We start from the raw sequence: 22,361 nt of genomic DNA on the forward strand, positions 1-22,361 counted from the left end.
TGCAAGTTGTTGAAGATTTAACAGATAGATTGGATGATGAAAGCCGATCTTATGTTGAAATAGGACCATCAGATGATGAAGAGGAAGAAGATCAAATCATCATGGGTTCCTCAGAAGATGAATATGAAGAAGAGGAAGCTGATGAAGAGGAGGAGGAAGCAGATGATATTCAAGACACTTAAAACTTAGAGGAATTCTACTGTTACAAATTGATAAATGTATATGTAATTAATATTATTAATGAAGAATTTCAATGGTATTAACTTTCTTTACTCATATTTACCACATGTTCTACAATTCATATAATTGTATAAATTCATTTTATCTAGGTTCTGATATCTGCAGTACAGATGGCTAGAGGCAGACCGTTTGATTCTGACGCGTCCGGTAGTGGTTCGAGTGGAGGTCATGGCCCTGGACGCAGTGCCCGTGGACGAGGAGGGTCGATCCCTCGTCCTTCGTCAGGTTCGTCTGGGGCTTCGTCATCTGCTCAGCGACCAGTACTGCCGCCATCACATCCTTCTTCAGGTACGTCTGGGGCTTCATCCTCTGCTCAGCGTCCAGTACTGCCGCCATCACAGCCTTCTGCTCCTTCCTCTTCTGCTCCTTCCTCTTCTGCTCCTTCCTCTTCTGGACCAGTACAGACTCCACCAGCTGCACAGTCACCTACTGTGCAAGGTAATCATAAATGTCATAACTGTCATTTTAATCATATATTAATTATCTAAAAATTTATAACATTTGACATTTCTTTTGCAGCTTCATCAGATCCACGTATAACCCTCAGTTTGGTAGCGGGACAGTAAGTACTTATTCAAATTTTCTGCAGGCATATTTTGTAATTATATTTTGTACTTATTCATAACTGTGATGCTTTCGTGTAATTATATTTCACTTCTGTTTTTTTTTCAGCATATATCCATCTTCTCGAGCAGCGAGGCAAATTTTGAAGATAATCAAGCTACAGCTGCATAAAGAAGGATACACATGGGATGTCGTACCACAAGAGGCGAGAGACTTTTATTGGGAGGAGTTCCAGGTACTCTTTGGTTTAAGTTATATCATCATTCAATGTTTACAATTCAAGATACATCCTTAGTGTTTAAACTAAAATAAGTGATATAATTTTTTTGCAGAAACATTTCATATGGGACGAGGCCATTACAGCTATGCTGAAAGTAGCCTGGGAGAAGATATGCGCCGATCGATACGCTGACTTCACCTATAGGATGAGAAGAAGCGGTAAGAAGTAGCAGTGCGTGTCTCAGGAGATATGGGAGAGCTGGCAAAAGGCTTGGGAGGATCCTGCATTCAAGAGAAAGCGGGAGATATTTGCACAAAACAGGCGCAGTGAGACTGGCGGTGATGGAGCAGGACCTTCGCGACACACAGGCGGATCTATATCTGCTATAGAGACAGCTCGATTATTAGTAAGTGAACTAGTCCCTTTACAAGAAACTGATGTTGAATGAAAGGACACTATATATATTAATATATCATGCATAAAAATTCATTACAGGCTAAAGAATTAGGTCGTGAGCCCACACCGATGGAGGTGTTTACATACACTCACACGAAGGACCACGATCGTAATACCTTTGTCGACAGACGTGCGCTGAGCGTCAATGTAAGTAACAATGAATAATATTTACATTTATCCTCTAATCATTGCGAAGATGTACAAAGTTGAATATAATAAAGCTTGCAATTGCATTGATTAATTAATTTTTTGTTTTCAGGAGAACTATACTACAGCTCGGGAGCGTATTGTTACTTCTCAGACCGATGAATCCGAAGCTGAGTCAAGAATTGACGAGGTAGCGCTTTATCTCGAGGCTGTAGGGGGCGAGAAGAAGAGGAAGGTATACGGCATCGGGTCTCAGGCATCACAGTTTTACACTGGCTCAGCAGCTCACGCTTCTACAGCCAGCGCAGCACGACAGCCGGAGCACAGTGACTCGCACTGTGATGATGATATACGGGCTCAGCTTGCTGATCAGCAGAGACAGATTGCAGAGCTTAGAGCGCATGTGATGCGGCTGTCCGGTGAGCACCATGCTGGTACTTCTCCCTTTGATCCTGCGCCTGCTACAGACCGACATGTTTCGACGTCTCAGCAGCAGCCACTATCGGCTCCTGATCCCGATGCTGCAGACGATACCTTGGTCACCCCTCCTGGCGCTACATCACATCCAGCAGGTACTCCTCCCGGCGATCCGACATCGGATCCTGCAGATGAGCAGCAGCATATATAGATTTGATTTTTATCATTTTTTATTTTTTCATTTGTATTTTCATATTTTAATTTATTCAGAACAATAAAAGTTACATTTTTATACTGTTCTTGAATAGGTTGTGTGATATATATGCATTTATGTCAACTTTCACAGGTGCAAAAAAATTTTGGTTTCAAAATAATATTTAATTTTTTTTTTTTTTTTTTTCATTTTTGCGACCGATTTGATACCAAAAGTAAAAATTATGAATTTATATATTGCGACCGATTTGCGATCGCTTTAAAAAAATTGCGACCGATATTCTGCGACCAAATTTGCGACTGAATTTCCAATTAAACCACGACCAAAAATGCAACCGATTATTCAATTCTGCGACCGATTTTATCGGTCTCTAATTTGCGACCGATTGTCACATCGGTCACAAAATTTTTTTGCGACCAGTATTTTTGCGACCGAAGATTGCCGGTCTCAAATCGGTCGCTAAAGCAAATTAGCGACCGATATTTGCCATTTTGCGACCGATTGGTCGGTCGCAAAATGACGTTTTTTTTGTAGTGGAACATAAAAATTCTACAGCAATCAAGGATAATACCATCAAAGTATTAAAATTATTTTAGAGAATTAAACATAAGTTGCAGGCAGAATAAAGACAATATCATCATTACATACAAAGCACCATTGTTTTAAAGATTAACCTGGGCACTTTACGTCAGTTCAATGAACAAATTCAAAGTCTTTGATCCCTATTAATTTACAGCCAAATCACTGTAAGAATACCAGAAAAGCAACAAAGTTTTGAATTGATTATATACATAATGAAATCTAAAAGTCACTGATATACGTACAAAATCTAAACGAAATATAATATACATATAAACGAAATCTAAAATATTATATCATGAATTTATTATATTAAATAACTAATCATAATAATGTATGGAGAACTACCTTTAAAGAGTAAACAAGAAAAGCAATAGAATGAATAGCGATAGAACGAAATCGTAATGGTAGAACGAATCATACTGATAGCGTGCAATCAAATAATATAAAACTAGGGACAGGAATAAAGGGAGAATATAGAAAATAGGAAGAGAATACAAGAGTATCTTTATTATTGATGAGAAATCACATATATATAGTTGCATAAGTGGTAAAGTTTGCAATAATTAAGAATACAGACTTCTAATTCATATAGGACATCCACTTATTTAATAACATAAACAAAGTTTTATTGGAAGATTAAAGATTGATATGTTAATTTTATTTATATCAAGATATAATTAATGATAATATAATAGTCAAACTATTATATTTGTTGAGAAAGAGATATATTAAATAAAGGTAAAATAATAAACTTAAAATATTATTCACTTCTTAAAAATAAAACAGGACAGAAACATATTAAAAAAGAAAGTAGGAAAAAAATTATGAGAAATTACTCTCTTTGTCCCAAAATATAAGTCATTTAAAGTTGTTACACAATAATTAAGGAAGCAATTAATTCTTCTAGATTATAACAAACTCAATGGGATTATAACAAACTCAATGGTAATTGACCAAATTATCATTTATCTCAAAATCAATAGTTATTTATGAAAGTATTTACTGTAACTAATCTAAACAAGAGTATCATTGAAAAAATATCATTTATTACTCTTTCAAATACTCAAAATGACTTATATTTTGGGATAAAATAATCAACAAAAAACGATTTATATTTTGAAACAGAGGGCGTATTATTTTTGTCTCTCTTTTTAAAAATTTACTATGATGCTTCTAACTTTTACTTAAGCTCACTATCGGATCCTTCCATCCTAAAAATTAGCAGTTTTCCACTAAAAACAAGCAATATTCAGTCCAGAAAGTGTGATTGATTAATGATAAAGTGTTAACTGAATGGAAGTAATAACTTAATAGTGAGTTTAAGCAAAAGATAGAGACATCATAATGATTTCTTAAAAACAGATGAACGGAATTGTTAATTAGGATATAATTTAGAGACTAAGCATATTTTACTCTATTTTACATTTTCTGACTTAATATAATTGCGTCTTATTTTTTACTTCTTGATAAAGTTATATTATAAATTGAAATTTAAAAGTTAATTACACCCATTAATTAAAATTGTGAAAGATAACTACAACAATATGCAAAGTTTAGAGTATAATTAATTAACTAAGTTAGCTTCGGTTCGAAATTGGAATTAAATAAATTTTTTCAAGTTTTCTTTAACCTTATTTAATTTTCTAGCATGCATACATAATAAAAAAAAATTAATAATCAGTATTAAAAAGATTAAAAGAGTAAATAAATAGATTTAGAATTTATTAAAAATATAATAAAACAAAAGAGAAAAACATCTTATTTTTATTTGAAACTTTAAAACAAATTAAACCTCATATGAATATTGCATAATTTTTAAGTAAAAAATGTATATTATAAAGTGTAAAAAAATTAAATTAAAAACATTATAATGAGGAACAACCTTTATTTTGTTTTTTTTCCACTTATAATTTACAAGTTATGTTTATGTTAAAGAATTTTAAATTGGTGGTGCCTTACTACATTTAACGGTAAAAATTGAAATTAATCTTAAAATTTAAGATTCAACGTTACGTGTTCTTTTTTTTTTTTCCTCTTTATTTTTTAACGGTTTTAAATTGGAACTACCAATTTTAATCTTAAAATATAAAAAAACGAAATAAATTTTAAATATTTGATTTCAGTTACAATTTGAAATAACGAACCCTTGACTACAATTTAATTTTTACTTTAGCTAGTTCGATTCAGTTCAATTTCAATTTAAGTTGAACCCTAGTTATGCTTATAATATAGTCTAAGGAAGACAATTATAAAGTTATTTGAAGTTCATGTCAAGAGTTGTATTTTCTTTTGATGGAATTATTCATTACATGAGTGGTTAGACACCCTTCTCTATTCAGTAAGATTAAAAGTTCAATCTTCATAGGTAGAAGGAGGGACTTAAGTGGTGGACGAGGACAAAACTTGAGGGTATAATATGTGTTTTGGAAAAAATAGAGATTAACTAGAGTATTTAATCAAAATCGAGGGACTAGATAGTAATTCTCCCTTATTTCTATCATTGAGCCAAAAGCCCATTGACCCATATGAATATTTGTTTTGTGGCAAGAAGACCTAATCACGGGCCTGGCTACCTTACTGGCCCATCTGACTCTACTGTTAAAAAGAAAAAACAAAAGAAAAAAATTCTGGTCTAACCAATCTTTTTTAGTAGTCTGACCCTTGTTTAGGCGGATTCCACCAATAAATTCAGTTCTAGTTGGGCCAAGCTTAGACAGAGAGTGATAGGACAAAGCTTGCGGATACTTGCCAAAGTCCACTGGGATCTGCCTATGAGTTCGGGCCAGACTCGTACAAATTTGTTTCGAGCAAAACTGGATTTGGGCTAAATGAAAAGTAAATTGATTAGGTCCGGCTCGAGATATAGACATAAGAGTGACAACCAAAAACTATAAGTAGGGTCGAGGATTCGGTTAACCAAAATGAGCTAAACTGAATTAGCTCGGTTTTAGTTTATTTGAATATGTTTTATGGTATCTAAATCTGAAACAAATGGTGTAATAAGATTCAAACTGAATTAAATTAGTTTGGTTCAATTTAAATTCAGTTATTTCAAAAGAATAAATTATTTAGATTAAAAATAAATTCGGTTGATTATATATGGTAACCAAATAAAATATACAATCAAATGGTTTATATACTCAAATGGATTGATAACTAAAATTTTAAAATAACTATCCGAGCGCAATGAATCCATATGTTTGGATTGTTAAATAGAGACCGAGAATCACGCACAACTAACTATTAGGAATGAAACGTCGTTTTCAACGCATTGGTGATGTTTGATTTCCCAAGGGAAAAGAAAGGTATTATTGTGTTGGTTGGAGTTGTATTGACCAAAGAAGGCAAACGTGGGGTTGCAGGTGGAGGCAGTGTCCTGAAGCTATTGTCCATAACCAATGTGTCCTAAAAATCTCTACTACGCAAAACCCTACAAACACTATCTATACATAAATCCCCACTCACCTCTCCTCTCTCTGAATTTTGACTGTACAAAATCAAACTTATTGTTCAATGTTTTAGGGCAAACTGCCCCTGTCAGATATGACGTGTACTCAACCCAATTATTCCTTACACGAGGGGCTTTTGCCCTTCCCATGTCGGCAAGGTGATTTTTGGTGCATGAGAAAACTTGATTTTGAGTTCCTTTTCGGGGGTGTATAATATTATGCCCTAAATCCAAACTCAACCAAAATGGAAACCGTCTGAATTTACTCAACTGAATAGACTCAAGATTTGATTATGATTCTAAATTGATATTGAAACCCATAGAATTTTATTTTTGAATATCGATAAAAATTAAAAAACACCAATCCAATTGATTTCTAATAAAGTTTAATCCAATTCAAATTGGTGAAAAGTTCGATGGTAAAAGATAAAAAGGGTTTTATGATTTAATCACTTCATTTTTTTTTTTTTTTGTTAATCTAGGAGTGAGTTGTAATAAATTTATTTTTTAATGTCTTATAATGATGTAATGAGAAAAATCAAATTGAATCTTCATCTTTTTTTAAAAAAAATAATTTATGCATAAAAAATATGAGATATTTTTTATAAAAATATATAAGATATGATACTAATATGATATAGATCGAAATAAATTAAAAGATATCATATATAAGCATAAATTTAAAATTAAAGTAACAGTACTTTATAAGACATTACTCAAATTAGTAATTTGCTCAAAAAGTCATTTGACCATATAATTAATACTCAAAATTTTCGCTCGACATTTATGATCAGAATTTTACTAAGCATTTATATCTTTAGTTACAATACGAAACACGCCATAAATGTTTATATCACACCCATTAGAGGACACGTTACATTCAATAGCAATTTTTGATTATTCATATCTTACTTCTATGACTAATAATAAAAAAAAAAAATTCTTCAGTAAAAAATTTGACAGGTGATAAAGGATTTTTAAAACAATTTAAAATATTGTTGTATTTCTATGACTGTATAACTTTTTCTTTTTATCATATGTTATGTTCAGTTTGTGAGTTAGAACCAAAATTTGTTGGCCCCTACTCAAATCAGAGGAGAGGTAAAAAAAAGAAAGAAAGAAAGAACATTGATTTACCCTGGTTGGTGCCAGACAGAGTGAGAGTCACTTAACCCACAAAAAATTGAATGCTAGTCTATGCCTCTGCCTCTGGGAAGGGCCATAATAAGCTTTTCCTTTTTTTGGGTATTAAACAAGATTCTTCTGTGTCTAATTTTAAGGAAATTACCACACTTTATTAGGTCAAAAAGCTGCAACTGTTGAACTTTTCTTTTTTGTCCAAATGGCAGTAAAATTCCAATTAAGAGTGACACTAAACATTGTCAACTAAGTGGCTCCAATGAAGCAAGGTTAGGAATTTCTAGCATCTCTTAATTTTGAATAATATAATAATTTAAAATATTTTCTAATTCAATGAAACTAAAATGTTAAGTAATGTCAACCTTTTGGTTTGCCCGTGTATCCACACTGAAAGAGAAATTGTTTCCAATATCTGAATTTTTAGAGATGAAAGCTGTGTTTAGTAATAGTTTTTTAAGTACCATTTAGCGTTTTAAATGATATTTTTATAATATTTGATAATATAGTATTTGAATTAACTTTTAAAGGTTAAAATAACGTTTTATAGAAGGTTAATTTTTATAACGTTTAACTTTTAGTGGTTTATGAAAAACTACTACAATAGCCACTAGCTATTTAAATATTTAAAAACGATACCAAAATAACTAATAGCTAATAAAGCAGTTAATTTTACGGAATAGCGCCAAAATATATTCAGGTGTCTAACTATGTGTTGATTAATCAATATTAACTCTAAATAGCTACTAGTCACCAGTAATCAATTTAATCAACAAATGTAAATACAAAAACAGGGAATTTTGGTTGATAAATAAACCTGTTGCTTTCAATTTCTACATTGGCAATTATCCAAACCTCATAATGGTTTGGACAAGAGCTTTGAAAATGTGGTAGATAAGTAGACAAGATATTGAATTATTAAAGAGGATTACAAAAGTGGATTGCCAATGTCTCTGGTTGAGCTTGCAACTCTAACTGAAATAGAACTAATAGTAAAATCACCATCAATATCCAGGTTAAAATCAGTGACATCATTTTTTTCTTTATATAATTATATAAATTGGATAATCCGTACTTGAAAGCATATTCAATATAAGAACCACTTTAAGTTGTAAGATGGTCCCCACGTTGAGTAGTTTCAGAGAGTTAAAATTTTTTAATCTCTCAGGATTACCATAAAAGGGCAACTACCCTTTGTTAATTAGTCAACGAAGTTTGAAGGAATGGGAACCTGAATGGGGCATTTCAATAACAGAGAGTACTTGCGGGTTGATCCCTATAGTTTAAGGTATTTGCTTTGATTTTTTGTAAATATAAATTCTTTCGAGTGAGTCTCTTTGCCCCCAAAAGATGAATGAAAATAAATTGAATTTACCGTGGACCGGTAAAACGGATACGAGACTAAACAAGCTCATAAAGTATCCAAAAGTTGAAGAAATGGGACTTCAAAGCAATTGAATTGAACATTGGCCAAGTTCTAACAATTTGGTTCTAAAGTTTTAAAAAAGCAAATGTCCATAGCTTTAGCTGAGAATCTAAACAAATCTTTTGAATTGACTTAATAAGGTTATAGGCCAAAAGCTATTAGACAAAGTTTGGAGTGCAATTAGTTGGCAAATTAATAATCATACGTCTAATTGATATGTAAAAGGCAATTACTATCAAAAATCATCTCAATTGCAAAAATGAATATGCTGCTTAACTTCGACCAGAGTTTTTCAAAGTAATAATATGAACATAGTCAAAGCTAGAGGGTCCCATATGTTTAACCCAGACCTGCAATATTTTAAAATTGTATCCGCGAACAGCTATGTTTATTAATTTAACTTTTAGAGTTTTTTCGGCAAAATTAATTATTTTGTAGCTATTTTAGTAGCCTTAGCTGTTAATTTTTGAATAGTGTTTCATAAAATATTAAAAGCTAAATGTTAGCATTTAGCACCTTAACTGATCGAAAACCTAAAATCTACTTAAAAAATTATTGTCGAATATAATCTTAGTATTATATGAAAAGTTACTAAAACAGCTAGCAGCTAAACCGCAACTAAAACAGTTAAAAGCTATCAAAACAGCTAATCTTGTCTAAGAGAATCTAAAACACTCATGACTATTTCTATTTCAATTTAGAGCTTAGGTATTTGCTTACCTAATTTATAAATTATGGCTTTGTCCCAGAGTAGAATGGTTATTTTTAATTTAAATGATAATTTATTATCAAATTAAAAGAAAAATAACAAAAAAATAAATAAAAATAAAAATGACCCAATATATATATCATGATAATACAAATGATAATAACCCTCACAACTTGGATTTCTTTTGTGAAACAGGCTTTAAAATAAAGTTCTTAAAGATAAGCAGAGACATGCCATCCATGTAATAAAGTCCAATAATATAATCTTGAAGCACATGGGAAGGGACATGAGAAAAGTCCAGTAATGAGTATTAATTTTAGTCTAGAATTCAGAGAGGAGAAGGAAAAGCTACTGTTGAAGCAAAAGTACCCTTCCTATTTTCAATTCTATAACTATATATTGATGGGAAAATAAAAATTATAAGGCCTGTCATGTTATGATAACATCTATGAAAAATAAAAGGGACCAACCTCCCCCCTGAGAATTCAAATTCAAGAAATTATATATAGCACTACCCATTCAAAGGACCCCATTTCATGTGCAAAAGCAAAGATTACGAGACAATGGTGATGAGGACAAATTTTACTGTGAGGTGGAGCAATGAAGTTGCTGTCTAGTGGGTCTATACTCCATGCAATGTATTGTACCATTCCCAATATTAAGCTGCCGACTCTGTCCAGAAAGGGTCTTTTTTAAAAAAAAATTTTGCTAACAACATAAAGGAAGTGTGTGAAATGTCTCATTGGGTATGACAGTGGACACTAGACAGGTAGGACTGTGGAAGTTGACACATGAACAATAAGTGTCTTTCACTTTCTTTTTTCTTGTATATATATACTAGGGTTTATGTCACATATTTCTGGTCATGTATGTAATAGTCCAGCTACCATGGCAGGGTTCAAGAATTTAGTGATTGTTAAGTTTAAGGAAGGTGTTGTGGTGGAGGAGATTATGAAAGGAATGGAGAAACTTGTTTCTGAGATTGATCTTGTCAAGTCCTTTGAATGGTAAGTCCTTCATTACATGCTTATTCTATAACCTTCATAGTTATCAAATCAGAATACAGGATAAAGATTAGGTTTCTTAATTTGTGAAGCATGCATTCTCATATCAATATATACTATATAAGGTTACTGAAAGATCCCACTATGGTCCGAATATCTCATATCAGTAACATAGAGAGCATGACAGGGATAAATACCTTTAGCCTGAGGTATGATTTTGGGCTCTTTCCATCTTAATGGCTAGTTTTTCTGAGGGTTTTCTGTCAAATACCAATAAAATAACATGTGAAGTGCTTCATATTTTTATTTTCTATTAGCAGGGGACAGGATTTGGAAGGGCCAGAGATGCTAACTCAAGGCTTCACTCATGCCTTCACAATGACATTTGAGAGAAAGAAGACCACACTGCATTGCAAACCCATCCCAGTCATGTTGAATATTCTGCTACATTCTCAGCTGCTATTGAGAAATTGTGGTGCTAGTTTCCCATCTGTTCAGATCAAACCACCTGCATGATCTAATAAGATCTAGAGATAATGACAATAATAAAAAGAACTAGTATTTGGTTGTTTCTTATGATATATGTGCGAGTGTCTATTATTAATTATATATGTTAGTTTTGTACGTTAAATTGTTTGTGGCTGGCTATTTTAATTTCTGTGACTCTCCATGCAATTTCAGCATCAAATCTTGTACCACTGAATGTTTTCTTATTTATGATCATCATTTTGCTTTTTAATGAATAGACAGACTACCTACTATGAGATTTGATGTGTCCATTAGTATTTCCACTTGTCGACAAACAAAATGATTCACTAAGTTCGTGTGCCTTATGTCGACGAAATCACGACTATTGATCAAATCATAATTGTCCTCTACTAAATGATTCAATAAGTTCATGTGCATACGCTGCTTACAACTGTATAATTAGAATACATATGTTCTTGACCAACAATGTGTTTGGTTAGGGGTAAGTTGGTACAAGCAAGTGAACTCAATTCCTGTAAGGCTGAAATACAAATTCAATATCTGGAAATGCATTTATCGAGAGAAAAAAAAATGCACCTTTGTATACCTAAATCTTATATCTTTGTCTGCCTCAATCTTATTAATTTCTCAACAAAAACATGCAAATAACTAAGTAAAGATAATATGCGAAAATAAAATTTTGATATATATATAAAATATGGGCTTATAAATGAGAGGTGACCAAACATATGGTCTAATGACCCATCAGTCAGTGAGATATCATAAGTTACTAAGAATAGTGAGAGAAAAGGATGAAACATACAGAATCTAAATAAAGGATAGTAAAAGTACTGGCAAAGTGGAATAGCAGAATAAATAAAAGGTTTTTTGTGGCATTATAAATTCATACCCAAAAAATAATAATAAGAAGAAGAAAAGAATAACGAAAGGAAGAAATAATAGTAATAATACTAAAAGAAGAAAGAAAAAGAAAAAAGATATGGAAGTATGGTTATTTGGATTGTCAAAGATCATTGCCAGAAGAGAATATGAAAAAACCAGGCAGAAAGTTTATCCCTTGCAAGATTAAAGTAGATTCTTATCATCTATTCTGACCACCAAGCCCAAGAACCTTAGAAATTTTCTTTACCATTTGGAAGATCAAACCAAAGAAAAAGGAAAGGAAATGCATACCTTCAAGAAACTCAAATTTTTTAGGTTCTCTCCAGCTTCTAATCCTCATCTCTTCTTCATCACTCTTGTCTGTCCCAACACACATCTTCAATCTTATGCGGAAAAATCCCAATTCAGATTCCATTTATCAGTTCTAATTCAACTGTTTCAGCCCTTTAAATCACTCGATGCTATGCAGATCTCATAAGTTGTACTTCAGAACCTCTCTTGGTCTTTTCCCAGTTTCTTCAGTCAACTACACAACTAAAACATTAACCATTTCTCACCCTTCTCGCTCTTCTTCACAACATTTTATCTCTCCTGCTCTTCTATTAGCTGGTTTTCCTACTCCTCTAACGCCAAACTCACTTCTTCTCTTCAACTGCTCAAGCAAAAATCATCCAGGGACATCTTTTATAGGTAACTGCAGTCGCTTGAAGGCGTTTGCAGCTTCTTCTCAAAATCAAGAGCAAGAACTTGAAGTCCCTTACTCATGTTTACTAGTCAACGACATTGAAAAGCTTGACGGGGGTTTTCATCCAAAAGATTTGAATTGTTCGCATTACAGACTGGTGTACAGAAGTTCTTCGAAAGATGATGACTACAGTGAATATGAGTTAGGGAGCAGGATATCTTTCGACATTCCTGATCATGTGCCAGATATCGGCAACGAATGCCAAAAGCCTAATGGAAATTGTGGAGTTGGACTGAGGTGTATATGTCATCCTAAAGAGTGTAGTAAGTGCATAAATCTCTCAAAATTTTTCACTTTTATTTTGATTTATTCTTTCTGCAGTTTATGTAAGGTTTGGTGGTTTATGGTTCTTTGCAGAAGACAAGGTCATTTCTATAGCTGGATCAGTCAAGCAATTCGGTACAATGTACTCATCTCTGTACTTCTTCTTTCATTGTAATCTTTGTTTCCTTCACGGAACTTTTGATACAAGAAACTAAAATACTGAGCTTATACCAAATATTTGTTGCTTTTTTCAAATTGCTCATTAAATGTTGTATCAGAAATCCAATCCAATTCTAGTTCTAGGTTTACCAATTTTTCTCTCTTTAATAGTTCATAGCTAATGATGGATCCATCGACCACTGTTCTTTGAACACACAAGGGATGCCTGTTCGTGTGCCGAGAACGGGCCTTTAATTTGTATTGAAAATTGTGGGTGCAGCGTCTGGGCCTTTGCCATTTCCCAAGCTCAAGCCCGGCCATGTAATAGGTCTAGCTCTCTTTCCTTGCCAGTAGCCAGTTGCCATCAACCTTCCCAATCATTAACATTATAAGTCCAGGTACCAACTAAAGGAAAATGTTCTACAAAATAAAAGCATCCAAAAAGGCATACAAACAAAAATAATCATGACAGAGCTGATAGCTACAGTGGGACAGACACACACAGCTTAGCAAAATTATTGAGAGAACTGAAACACATTATGGGAGTGAAAATACATCCAACAAAAAGAATCCAATGTTGAAATTTGTGCATTCAAACCATATCCTTAGCCTGGAATGACATTAAAAGTTCACCGGTGAGCAACTTGAATTTAACAAGAAGGTTGAAATTTCTATTGAAAAGAGTAGGAATAAATTGAACAATGACAGGAAAAAGGAAGATTACGATTCTTTAATATTATAAGTAAATCTCCATCTACAGAATGATTCAAAATCATCAATTTAGAGATTATTAAACTGAAAAATCTGTAGGCAAAATCTGGCAAATCATTTTATGAGACATTTTCTCAACATGGTTCACCAGAGGATCATTACAATCACAAAAGCAAATAGAAAGAAAAACTAGTTCTTTAAATATCTCTCCTAACTCATTAAAATAGTAGGAATGGATTTAGTGTTGGTTCTTCACATGAAGAACCTCCAAATCACCTTCTTGCAGGGCTCAGTATTTGTAATCCTTCACATGGAGGCTCTCTGCAGCACCCTCTCCCAGGTTAGCATCACCCTTGTAAGTACCTAAAGTAGCTTCTGAATTAGCTTTGCATCTCACAAGCAAAGCAGCCTGTGCCTTCTTTATATTTTCCTCCTTTCCTGCCCATGCCTTGAGAGTGCTCTGCTGAAGAGCACGGCCAAAAGAGAAAGTAAGAGACCAAGGTTTTTTGCCTTTGAGTTGGTTCATTGCATTCAAATTGCGAGTGGCTTCCTCCTCACTCTGTCCACCAGAAAGGAATACAACAGCAGGAACAGCAGGAGGAACGGTTCGCTGCAAAGCCCTGACTGTATACTCGGCCACCATCTCATGTGAAACTTTCGCGCAATCTGAGCCTGGGGTCACCATGTTTGGCTTCAAAAGAGTTCCCTCAAGAAGGACATGGTGATCATTTAGTGCTTTATAGCAAGCTGCAAGAACACGTTCGGTCACGTCTGCACAGCAATCAATATTATGGGATCCATCCACCAAAATCTCTGGCTCAACAATAGGTACTAAGCCATTCTCCTGGCATATACTAGCATAGCGTGCCAAGCCATTTGCATTCTCATTAATAGAAGCTGAGATGGTTCAGTTGGACCAATCTTTAGAACAGCTCGCCATTTAGCAAATCGAGCACCAGCTTCATAGTACTTCTGGCAGCGCTCAGCTAGGCCATCAAGACCAAGAGTTGATGTTTCACCCTTAGTTCCAGCAAGCTCAACGATGCCCTTGTCAACTTTGATTCCAGGAAGAACCCCTCCTTTCTTGAGAACATCAACAAAGCTCTTACCATCAGCGCATTTCTGGTAAAGTGTTTCCTCAAAAAGGATTACACCACTGAGATATTGGAGGACGTCTGGAGCACAGAAGAGGAGCTCGCGATAAGCACGCCTGTTGGGCTCATTATTCTCGACATTGATGGCAGCTAGACGCTTGCCTATTGTGCCTGTTGATTCATCTGCTGCAAGAATTCCCTTTCCGGGAGTGCCAATATAAGCAGCATTGGCAATCAATTCATCTGCACAAACATTTTGAAGTTCAAACCAACTTTTTAGCACGAGTTTCAGCAGAGTCCAAAGGGAGAATATTAGAAAAATATATTCTTTTAAAAATTAAAAACTTGCTGTTAATAATTGTGAAGAACTGTATATCACATTCTAACCCAGCATCAAATCCTCCTAGGAAATTTGATTTCTATGGTCATGCAGATAACATCAAAGCAAATAGTAAAAAATTTGAATGATTCTTTCCAAGTAGCAATACTCTTAATTAAGTTCCTCTAACACTACTTTAAAACTAAGAATCCATTAACCAAGGAATAGGATCCTCACTCAGTTTCCCATTGTTCTTCTTGATACATAATTAGAATTGAAAACTATGGATATAAAGATAATAAAAAATTAAATCATTTAAGACGAACAATCAAAACCCATGAAGGGAATGGCTGCAAAAGAAAAGAAAAGTAATCCCCATGATACTTTCCCTTAAAGCAAGACATGATTGATCTTTATTGTTTGTTTAGTTTTGAGAAACAGAGAACAATTAATTAGAAATCCAAGATTGCTCTTGAGATATAGAAGGGAGGAAGAGAGCTAAGAAGAGGAGGAAGACGAGGATATGTGGTCATTCTAAAAGCTTTTGCAACAATTATGGTGGATTTGCAACTTCTTGGTCATGTCTGCGCCATCTGTGTTACTAGACTGTTTCCTCGGATATTTTTTGTTCCCTTCAAAACAGGCAAATAAAAGATCACAAAATTTACATTCAAAAACCAAGCCATATCATATCATATTAGCCAAAATACCATATGGGCAATCCATTCCACCTCTAAATTAGTAAAAGTAAGGTTTAAATCAAATCAACCCAACAACAAAAAATTAAAATTTCTTGACATCTATTTGATAGATGTACATTTAAATTCACAGTGAACCTAAATTTGTATTGCAAATAAAAAATCATTTAAAAATAAAATTTACCTCAGAATTGAAAATTTCATTCATCTTAAAAGATTTGTCGATACATATATCCTAGGACTAATTCAAGTTTTGAGCAATATAACCTCTTAATTATTTATGTCGATTTCTAAATAGAACTATTGAGTCATTGAGTTAGTACTTCAATCATTGAATTTTTCAAATTAACAACCTTTTCCTTTGAAAAAAGGTTATGTGTTGCAATAATGACTTTTGCATAGGGAAATAAGAAGAAACCCATTAGGCCCATTAAGGCCCACATTGATGGGCTTGTCTAGCAAAGTGATGCAGTAATGCTGTTTGCCTACTTGACAGCAAATCATTAGAAATGATCAGTTTCTTCTAATCTGGAGAATACAAACTCAATAGACTTTTATGTTTGAATTGGACGAGCATGAAAGGGATGTTAAGGATTCGCTTCAAAAGAAAGAAAAGAAAGAAAGAGATATGAAGCAAATAAGTAGGCAAACGCAACCACCTTAATATCAACTTCGGTGGCTCATAATTTAAAAAAAAAAAAAACTTAAAACTCATTATTTTTTCTATTACTTTAGGAACAAAAATCATTAAACGATACCCAAGAAAAAACAATATCTATTGATGAAATGTCTTAAGAAAAATGGTGATGGTTCCTTGTAGGAAAAGGAATGAATGCATGGGTAAAAAAGAAAAAGAATGATGGTGGCCTTTCAAACTAGGAAAGAGAGTGGTCCATTCCAATTGTTGGAAGATAGGCGTGAGTGATCGTCTATCAACTCTCAACGTCTAAGGTTGGGTTCGCACTACATTTCTGTAATGCCATGGGTTGACCGGCACCTTCTCTACGTTTCCCTAACTTCAGTGCCAAAATTTTTTATAAGGAAATAATTATTAAAACATATATAATCCTTCATTTTCTATATTATTATATCGATATCGAATCATTAGGTTGCTATTTTTTATCATCAATTTTAATTTTTGAAATTTATAAATTTAATAAATATTGAATGAAAGGCCTAAGTTTGAATTTCTTTCTGAAATGAAAGATACAATATTATTATTATTATTATTATTATTATTATTAAGTCTACAAATACCTAACATACTTGAGTTGATAACCTTTGCCTTTCCAAAATTTTCTCTTTTGCCATGTTTTTTGGGAAGTAAGTGATGATGAATTTCATTGGCTTGTCTAGAAGTTGAATAAATGAGAGAAATTCTCTGAATTTGTCCACATTTATGCAATTGTGCTACAACACCTAACTATGAATTTTGGTACATTTTCTTTAATTGACCAATGATGGCTGCACAGTAAAATTTTCTAGTCAAAAGCCTGTCTTTCTTTTAGACCTGTCGTATAATAAAAGGTGCCTCAATTTCTCTGTTAACAGTGTTTACCTTCTAATACTAAGACAACAACATTTCAGGGAGTATCATATTCAATCTCTTACTTTCGACCTTCTACTGCTATTATGCATAATAGGAAGAGTTCAATTAACAACGCAAATTAGGTATGTAGGAAGAGTTTTAGAGTTCAATTTCTACTGAATGCATCTATAAAAAGGGACAAAGAGTATTAACAGTGACTAAATTCTGAGCCATCTTAAGTGTGACTAAATTCCAAATTGAATTAAGTGGTCTTTAGTGATGGGTCCCGATAGTGGTAGTTTACACTAAAAAAAAATATGAATCATTTTTTATTCAAATGCTACCATATATGATTCTCAATACATTTTTATATATCATAATTTAAAAAAGAAAAATAGTATCAAATATTTAAATCTCAACTTTATGCACTGATCCGCTAAACTATTATCCCAATTATAATTTTTAAAACTTTGACGGTTAATCAAAATGCTAAAACTGATAATCTGCTAGATTATTTTTGATGACTTTGATGATAAGTTACAATGATTAGTCAGTATCATCAAAGCTGTGAAATCATGTTCTAATCTTATCATAAGTGCACTTGTAACTCTACAGCTACATTTCATTTTCTTAGCCACATTTCAATCTCCTGATATTTTAGTCTATAGTTTTTTATATTTTAATGTATATAATTATGATAATTTAAATTTTCTGCATCGAATTTTTATTTTTTGCCCTCATTAAATTATTTTTTCCTATTATTTTGAATCTTTCATTGATGGAACTCAAACATTGATGTTCTACAACGATAAACAGACATATCCATAAACTGCATTTCGATTGAAAAAGTATCAAACTTTCCAATTTTCTTTATAAATTGAATCCTACAATACAAAGTGTAGAGAGCAACCTAAGATATAACTTGTAGTGAGTTTAGGGGAAAATACATAAACATTGTATCCTGTGAGTGTGAAATAAATTGAATCAGAGACTACAGAAAAAAAAATATATGTCTACAAGTTTAGAAGTGCAAGTCTACAGTTGATTCACTGCAGTTCTGTCTGTCCTTGGCAAGCTATTGGTTTTATTAGTGGTCCAAAATTTGTAACTTGAATGATAATGAGGGGACCATAGAGGTACAAAGAAACCTAAACGGTGCACCAAATTTACCTCTGAATGAAGACAATAAGATTTAAGGACCCTTGATTGAAATTGAATCATGTCAGGTGCAAGTTCACAAGCTTGCTCAAACTGGTTTAATAAGGGAGCTTCAATTGTTCATAATTGCTTCAAACATAACACAACATACTTAAATCTTTTTTAAAGAAATTGCTTATTTACCCTCTTAATTGAAGCAGAATTGGAAATTACAGAGAAGGTTTCAAGGCATTGATCATCATCATGTGATTCAACTTTATTTTGTCCTTTTAAGGCCAAAAGCAGTGTTCATTCAAAGTCTTTCAACATCTCCTATTGCCCTTTTAGCAAAATTTTCACTAAAAGCACATTTGTTGTACCTTTTCAAATAATTTTGAACCTCCCCAATTTTTCCCATTCACATAGATATATTCTCCTAAAATAAATATTTAAGACATCATATAATTTGGTAAAATGTCAATGCAAAAAACAGAAAAATTAGGTGTCTAAGGGAAGAAACAGAGGAAAAAGAAGACAAAGATTAAAATCAGAACCAATAATTAATTTTGTAGTATATCAATTCACAAATCAGCAACTAAACAGCTAAATTATTACTCAAGTGATCAAAAGAATGCTAATTAAGTCTCTATGCCTTTCAAGCAGAAAGGGAACAAATAGAAATAAGAAACAAACATTAAAATCAGATAAAGAGAGTGAAAGAAGAGAAACAAGAATCAAGAGATAAACAAAACAAAAGTCAGTTGTTTTTTTTCTTTTCCCCCTTCAAGAGCTCTTACAGGCATAAATCAACAAAGAGAATTCAATTCTTTCTTCATCTTTTTGCACCAATTTCTCCTCCAACCAAAGCCTGCTATCCATTCCACTCCTTGTCCTAAACATAAAAACAGCAGAACCAGAACCAGGACTATAAAACCAATTATGCACATCCCACATGAGATCAACAAGCAATCCATCAACAAAAATTGTTTGGTTCCCTCTGAAATTCCATTGCAGCCTCTTACTCTGATCACCATCTTATTATCAATACACACTGATAAAACTGGGTACTTTAGCCCTTCATTTTCTCCACTACATTTAATCAAAATATCATGTAGAATTCCTGTTTCACAAAATTGTGCCTTGGTTGCATATAAAGTACTATTTCCTGAACAATGCTCCTGTTTTGAAATAAGACTTGCTTTAGCTACTGGTGTGCTAGTTTTGAGCTTCTTGGTTATAGTCTCTCCTTCTATATCACCAAGAACAAGGCCTATTCATTATCAACCATAACTAAGACATAAAATCCTTCAACAGGAACAGGTCCTGTATCATATTTAGCAGAAGAGAGATCCCAAAAGATTTCAACCTTCAAATTTTCGGATTCGATAACTTTGCTGCCCTTTTTCTTTCTGAAGAGTCTTGTGTTGGTATTAAGCTTGAAAGATGTTGTTGAAGAATCTCGATTGCCAAAGTTTATAGTAAGGCCTTGAGTTGTATGATTCTTGCACCAAGTGACTGAGACCAAGATTTGTTTATGAGTAGAGAGAATGATCTTGTAAAAGCTAGAAACTGCATTTTTAACAGATGGGATGAAGCTGGGAGAAATACAAGCATGTTTGAATAGCTAGAACAAGAAGAATTAGACACATTTATGGCATTTTCACTAAAACAAGATACTATATCTCTCATTGTAAAGAACAAGAAAATATTTCTTGATTTAATGATATATGGAAAACTGCAATTGGGTTCTTGATAATATGGACAGAGCAAGAGATAGGAGAGATCTGAAGAAGATTTTGGAGAGATGGGTTTTTTCCTTCTTTTCTTTCTTTCTCTCTTTTGGACAATACTAAAAAGAAACAAAAGTTATTTAAGTTAAGAGCTAGACCAAGTTAGGTGCTTTTTGAGCTGCCTCTCTCTTAAATTTTCTACAAAGAAGAAAATTCATATTTATTGTATTACATAAAAAGAAAGATAAACAGAAAGGCAACAATGAAGTAAAAATGCAAATGTTTTGTATTTAACAAGAATCAATCTCACCTTAAAATCTGCATCTCATTCTTATAAAATATAAATTAGTTTATAAAAAAGTAAAAGAATGGAAGATTGAGGCAGAAACCTTCAAGGGTTCTTTATTTAATCACTTTTGACAGTTCATATCAAATAATATTAAAATTCAAAAAGAGGTTAAAGAAAAGAAAGGCATAGAAAAAAGCTGTTTGGACCTGGTCTAAATACCATAACAATTTTGTGAAATGATCATGCTTTTGCCTTTAATTTCTTGCCTTGGCTTCAGTGATTAATATAAAGGCTACAAGGAATAATAAAAAAAAAAAAAACTATAAATAAAGACATTTTAATGGGATTTTACTGTAGAAAGTGGGGGATTAAAATATTAATGGGCACAGTAAATAGTTAGCCAAGTGTTTTGAATTTTTTTTTTTTAGGACAGTTAAACAAAGAGGAACCTAAAAGAAGATTTGTTGGGTACTATTTTGATGGGACAAAACTTTGTTATAGTGTGATTATTTTTGCTACTGCAGATTATATGTGGGGGAGCATTGGCTTGGCATGAGGAGTATGATAGTGAATTTTGGACCCCACTACATAAATTGAGTCTTTAGACCCTACCAACTCCTCCTCCCCAACACACCCTATGATTAAAAGCAAGCATAATTTGATTTGAGCAATAGAGATTTGCCTTTCTTTTTCCCAAATATGAATATTGACTCTTTACGCTTGAAATTAAAAATTAAAAGATGGTACAATAATTAAACTACAAGTGTGAATATTTTAATTAATTAGTGATGGTGTGCATGTTACATCCTTTAATACAAAATTTAATGTCATTTGGGAAGTAAGGGCCACTAAAATTTAATGCAACCCATTACTCCTTTTTTAAGTTCTTGGTCAAATCTCAGTACTCAATATATAGAATTCTCCTAAGTTCTCCCTTAATCCTCAATTAGAAAAATAAAAATGGATATTAATTAAGTGTTGTTATAATGTTTATCTTAAAAGTTAAGAACAAGAGTAAAGTGAAAGCTCTAGCAATTTTTGTTGAAGTTGCATCAACAAGAGAGCAAAAGAAAAAGTGGGTATGATTTAAACTTTAAAAAGGGTTAAAAGAGAAATTAGGAGAAAAGCAGAAAGACAAGACTTGTGATGGGATCATGTGGGTGTTAATGTTATAATTACTTGTTAACCAAACATAATTATGAGTATTGGTAATTGAGCATTTGGCCTAATAAGTCACTCATGCTTTATAGCCTATTAGGTAAAACTACGGTAGCTTATAGCTGTTTTAGTAGCGTTTAAATTTCAATAGTTTTAATAGTTTTAATTTTTAAGAGCTAGTTCAAATGTTATCTTATCGAAAACTATAAAAAATAACGTTGATGGAACAGGATTGAAGTTGAAGCCTCCGATCATATTACTAATTTATATTTATTGAAAAAGAAAATGTATAATTACATTAGTATTGAAAATAAAAAAACACAATTATTAGTATTGATAGAATGATTAGAGAAAAAAAGAATTGAAAGCATTGTAAGAGGAAGTGGTGGGAATTAGAGGCACGAGGAATCTGTCCTAGAAACGTAAAAAACAATGCAAGAAGGGCATTATAACTCCTCTTGGGGCACAAGAGAGCAGAAATACTTTTGCAATTGGGACCCCCACAAATGGTCTAATCCTACTGTTAGGGCATGTTTTTCCCATCATGACCAAAGTTATATTTGACAAGACATTATTGTGCTCCTGAAAATTTAG

At 32.8% G+C, this 22,361-nt stretch overlaps 1 protein-coding gene and 4 pseudogenes across 2 annotated transcripts; 2 read left to right on the top strand and 3 right to left on the bottom strand.

The window, feature by feature from the left end:
- Positions 1-10,426: 10,426 nt before the first annotated feature.
- On the top strand, positions 10,427-11,188 carry LOC149492186 (stress-response A/B barrel domain-containing protein At5g22580-like; annotated as a pseudogene). Its single transcript, XR_016319090.1, has 2 exons — positions 10,427-10,567; positions 10,885-11,188. The product of XR_016319090.1 is annotated as a stress-response A/B barrel domain-containing protein At5g22580-like (transcript).
- A 1,030-nt stretch (positions 11,189-12,218) lies between these two features.
- LOC149492187 (uncharacterized) lies at positions 12,219-13,159 on the top strand (annotated as a pseudogene).
- A 646-nt stretch (positions 13,160-13,805) lies between these two features.
- Positions 13,806-15,180, bottom strand: LOC149492188 (fructose-bisphosphate aldolase 8, cytosolic pseudogene; annotated as a pseudogene).
- On the bottom strand, positions 14,646-15,953 carry LOC149492189 (fructose-bisphosphate aldolase, cytoplasmic isozyme-like). The gene is made up of 2 exons (XM_089716817.1): positions 15,938-15,953; positions 14,646-15,151 (listed from the first exon to the last, which is right to left on the bottom strand). Exons 1-2 carry the CDS (start codon positions 15,951-15,953, stop codon positions 14,646-14,648), a joined length of 522 nt encoding a protein of 173 aa, XP_089572943.1.
- Positions 15,954-19,131: 3,178 nt separating this feature from the next.
- On the bottom strand, positions 19,132-20,523 carry LOC149492190 (uncharacterized; annotated as a pseudogene).
- Between the last annotated feature and the right edge of the window lie 1,838 nt (positions 20,524-22,361).

The sequence above is a fragment of the Jatropha curcas genome, unplaced genomic scaffold (genome assembly GCF_041381405.1).
Source record: "Jatropha curcas cultivar XTBG-Jc1 unplaced genomic scaffold, XTBG_Jcur_1.0 HiC_scaffold_86_pilon, whole genome shotgun sequence".
Lineage (NCBI taxonomy): Eukaryota > Viridiplantae > Streptophyta > Magnoliopsida > Malpighiales > Euphorbiaceae > Jatropha > Jatropha curcas.